Raw genomic sequence first — 3,643 nt, forward strand, 5'->3', positions numbered from 1 at the left:
AGCCCTGAGGGTGAGGACAGGCTGAGACACTGGAACTGAAGGGAGAAAGATAGTTAACCATCAGTTCATGCTGTTTAAATTTGTTCTTCCATAGAAAAGACATTTCAAACAGGAGAATGTTTTTCTGTTTTTAATGACCTTGTGACATCACTCAGAACTCAGCTATAATTTCTTCATATCTGAAGAAACAAATCATTTGTGTAGTGTTATATATAGTCTGGAATACTTCGATATACAATCGCAAAAGTGTTTGGGGAATCTGAAAACAGAGATTAAATTGAAACCCAAGTATCTGAGAAGTCAGAAGACAATTGGAGAAAAGGAGAAATCAGTTCAATAGAAAATGAGAAACAGGGGAGACTGCTGCTTACATAGCCAGAGATGTAACCGAGCCTTGGCCGCATCAAAAATAAGACCCAAAAGAGAATAAATATTGATCAAGTTATTGGCTCATTTTTATATTTATTCATTCATCAAAAATTAATTGAGCAGTTTAAAAGTCTCAGGAACTACACAATATGCTGGGGATTCAATAGTGAGAAAGACACAGTTCCTGCCCTCATGAAGCCTGCAATCTAGTTGAGATGATAGAGAGCAATTAAATAGAAATACAAATACATAATTAAAACATTTATAATTGATACACAGTAAAGAATAGGATGCTGTGAAATGTATAATAATGGGGCCTGATCTAGTATGGGTTAGTCAGGTAATGCTTCCTCACAAAGTGACATCTGAATTAACCAGGTGAGGAAGGGAGTGAAGACTGCACAGGCAGGCAAACAGTGTGCGCAAAGGCCCTGAGCTGGGAAGAAGGTTGGAGCTTTTGAGCTGTTGAAACGAGGTGACAGCAGCAGTAAGAGAAGGGTTTGAAGAGTGCCATGAAATAGGAGGCTGGAGAGCTAGGCAGAGCTTCGCAAGCCATGGTACGGATTTTGATCCTTCTTCACAGAGCAATGGGAAACCTGTAAGTGTCTCTATACAGGGGCATGAGATGATCAAACCTGTCTTTTTTAAAGACAATTTTGATCTCAGTGTGCAAAATGGATTGTAATGGGACAGAAATGGAATGGAGAGGTTATTAGGGGTGGAGTGGTGGCGTTGCAGTAATTGAAATGGTGGTAGATTTGACTATGATAGTGGCAGTAAAGATAGAAAGAAAAGATCCAAGGACTATTTTGGAAATAAAATCAATAGGAGTCAATGATTAACTGGCTATGGAGACCAAGGGAGAGAAATGGCAAGGAAGACTCCTGGGATTTTGCCTTGTATATATGGGTGAATGGATGTGTCTTTCACAGAGCTAGGGACACTTGGAGGAGGACCAGATATGGGGGGAGTTCCATGAGTTCAGTTTTAGAGATGTTCAAGTTCATGAGCCTTTAAGAGATATGGCATAGGCAGGTGCTCAGGTAGGAGGTCTCTTCTGGAGATAAAAGTTTAAGAATCATTTATAGATGACACCCCCAGGATTATCCAGAGAAAGAACATATATAAGAGAAGAGGGTACATGCAGGACAAAGCTCTGGGACACACCAATGCTTTTAAAGTTTGTCTATAAAAGGAGGAGCTAGTAAAGGGAACTGAGAAGGAGTGGCAGAGAAAGGAGATCCAGGAGAAGGTGAAGTCATTGAAGCCAAGGAAGGGAGGGTTTCAAGAAGAAAGAAATACTATTTCTGAGAGACCAAGTAAGGTGAGGATTGGAAAATGGCCATTGCATCTAAAGCCATGGGGGTCATCTGTGACCTTTGTGAGAATCATTTTTTATATAAAGGTCGGAAGAGACCAAGTGTTAAATCCAAGAAGGTAAGGAGGAAATGGAGACAATCTGTGCAACTGACTCTTTACTGGAAGTTTAGCCATAATAGAGCAGTGGCTGGAGACATAAGTGGGACCAAGTTAGGGTTTTTTCTTAGACATGGGAGAGACATAGCATGTTAAATGTCAATGGGAAGGGTCCTATAAAGCAGGAGAGAAAGTTGTTCAAAGTGTCTGAGAATGCAAGGAAGGATGGACTCTAGAGGTGAGATGGAGATGTTCACCTTTCATAGGAAGCAGTCTTCTATACCTTAGGAAGAGGAGGGATGAGTTACTGGATGGATACAGAGACAAACACTCAAATGGTGGTGGGAGTCGAGGGTGTGATTGTCTGGGAGGAAGTAAAGGTGTTAATGAACTGGGGGTTCTGTTGAGGTCTGAGAAAAATAATGATTGGAGGATTTTATTTTTTTTAATTCCTGTTGTTTTTTTTAAACGTCTTTATTGGAGTATAATTGCTTTACAATGGTGTGTTAGTTTCTGCTTTATAACAAAGTGAATCAGCTGTGCATATACATATATCTCCGTATCTCCTCCCTCTTGCGTCTCCCTCTCTCACTCCCTATCCCACCCCTCTAGGTGGTCACAAAGTACCGAGCTGATCTCCCTGTGCTATGTGGCTGCTTCCCACTAGCTATCTATTTTACATTTGGTAGTGTATATATGTCCATGCCACTCTCTCACTTCATCCCAGCTTACCCTTCCCAATCCCCGTGTCCTCAGGTTCACTCTCTACATCTGCGTCTCTATTCCTGTCCTGCCCCTAGTGATTGGAGGATTTGAAGAAACAAGTAGAGGGCTAGGAGGAGGTCATGTGATTGGAGTAGTGTACGTACGTGTCAGTGGGTGGCAGAAAGAATGACAAGCCATGGTGTCGAGTGGGTCATCCATGTGGACGAGTTATGGAACGATGACAGAGTGTAGGGTAGAGAGGAAGACTATGAGTGAGGTGCCAAGCCTGCACTGAAAGTGGGCATGACTAGGAGGTCAGCCCATGAGAGGCCAGGTAGGAGAGAGAGTGCTATAGCTGAATGAGAGGTAAGATGTCAGGAGAGTGATGTTGAAAGGTCTTTTAGCAGGAGCTCTGGCTGGAGGTCTGAGTTGCTCTGGGACAGGGTCAGGAGAAGCTAGAGAGAAATTCATGAGCCAGTGAAAGGATGAGTTGGCCTTTTTATTGATTGACTGACAAAGGAAACTCCAACTAAATCTCTTCTGAGGTGAGACATGTTGAACTTTATAATTTCCTTTCTTGCTGATCATTGTTGGCCAGGATGCAATTTGTGTTTTAAAAGCCTTTATTCGTACGTTAGGAAACTTTTAGTCACAATGCCTTGCACTGCTGCTACCAAGAGAGGCAAAGCAAGCAAAGGGAAGGTGCGAGTTCCTGAAAATGTAGAATACAGAACTCTCAGTTGGAGGCTGTGTAGCAATGATGTCACACAGCAAATGGCCCTGTGGTACCTCCAATGTTGGCTACAGGTGAAGGTGGGGGAGATGGTCTGTCCCTGGCTGTGCTGTAGTTGGGTCCACTTACCTCTGACAGTGAGTGACACTGTGTTACTGCGCTGGAACCCCTGGCCATTGTCGGCCTCACAGAAATAGTTCCCAGAATGCTCTGCTGTGAGAAGGAGGTTGAAGGAAGCTCCCCTTCCAAAGGGGCTTGAGCTGCTCCCCAGGCTGACATCCTCATGATAAAAGTGGTACCAGATCGGGGGAGAGCCTCTCTGGGCCTCACAGTGAAGCTCCATCATGTCCCCTACCACAGTCTGGGCCCTTGGAGCCCTGAGGGTGAGGACAGGCTGAGACACTGGAACTGAAGGGAGAA

General features: G+C 43.7%; 1 protein-coding gene across 1 annotated transcript; it reads right to left on the reverse strand.

Annotated features, from left to right (window-relative positions):
- Positions 1 to 6: 6 nt before the first annotated feature.
- LOC114896379 (Fc receptor-like protein 3) lies at positions 7 to 3,627 on the reverse strand (the record flags this gene model as incomplete). Its single annotated transcript, XM_029224394.1, has 2 exons — positions 3,353 to 3,627; positions 7 to 35 (listed from the first exon to the last, which is right to left on the reverse strand). Coding segments are annotated over exons 1-2 (246 nt in total), but the record flags the coding sequence as incomplete, so codon positions are not given.
- Positions 3,628 to 3,643: the final 16 nt, after the last annotated feature.

The sequence above is a fragment of the Monodon monoceros genome, unplaced genomic scaffold (genome assembly GCF_005190385.1).
Source record: "Monodon monoceros isolate NGI ecotype Baffin Bay Population unplaced genomic scaffold, NGI_Narwhal_1 Contig239_ctg1, whole genome shotgun sequence".
Classification (NCBI taxonomy): Eukaryota; Metazoa; Chordata; class Mammalia; order Artiodactyla; family Monodontidae; genus Monodon; species Monodon monoceros.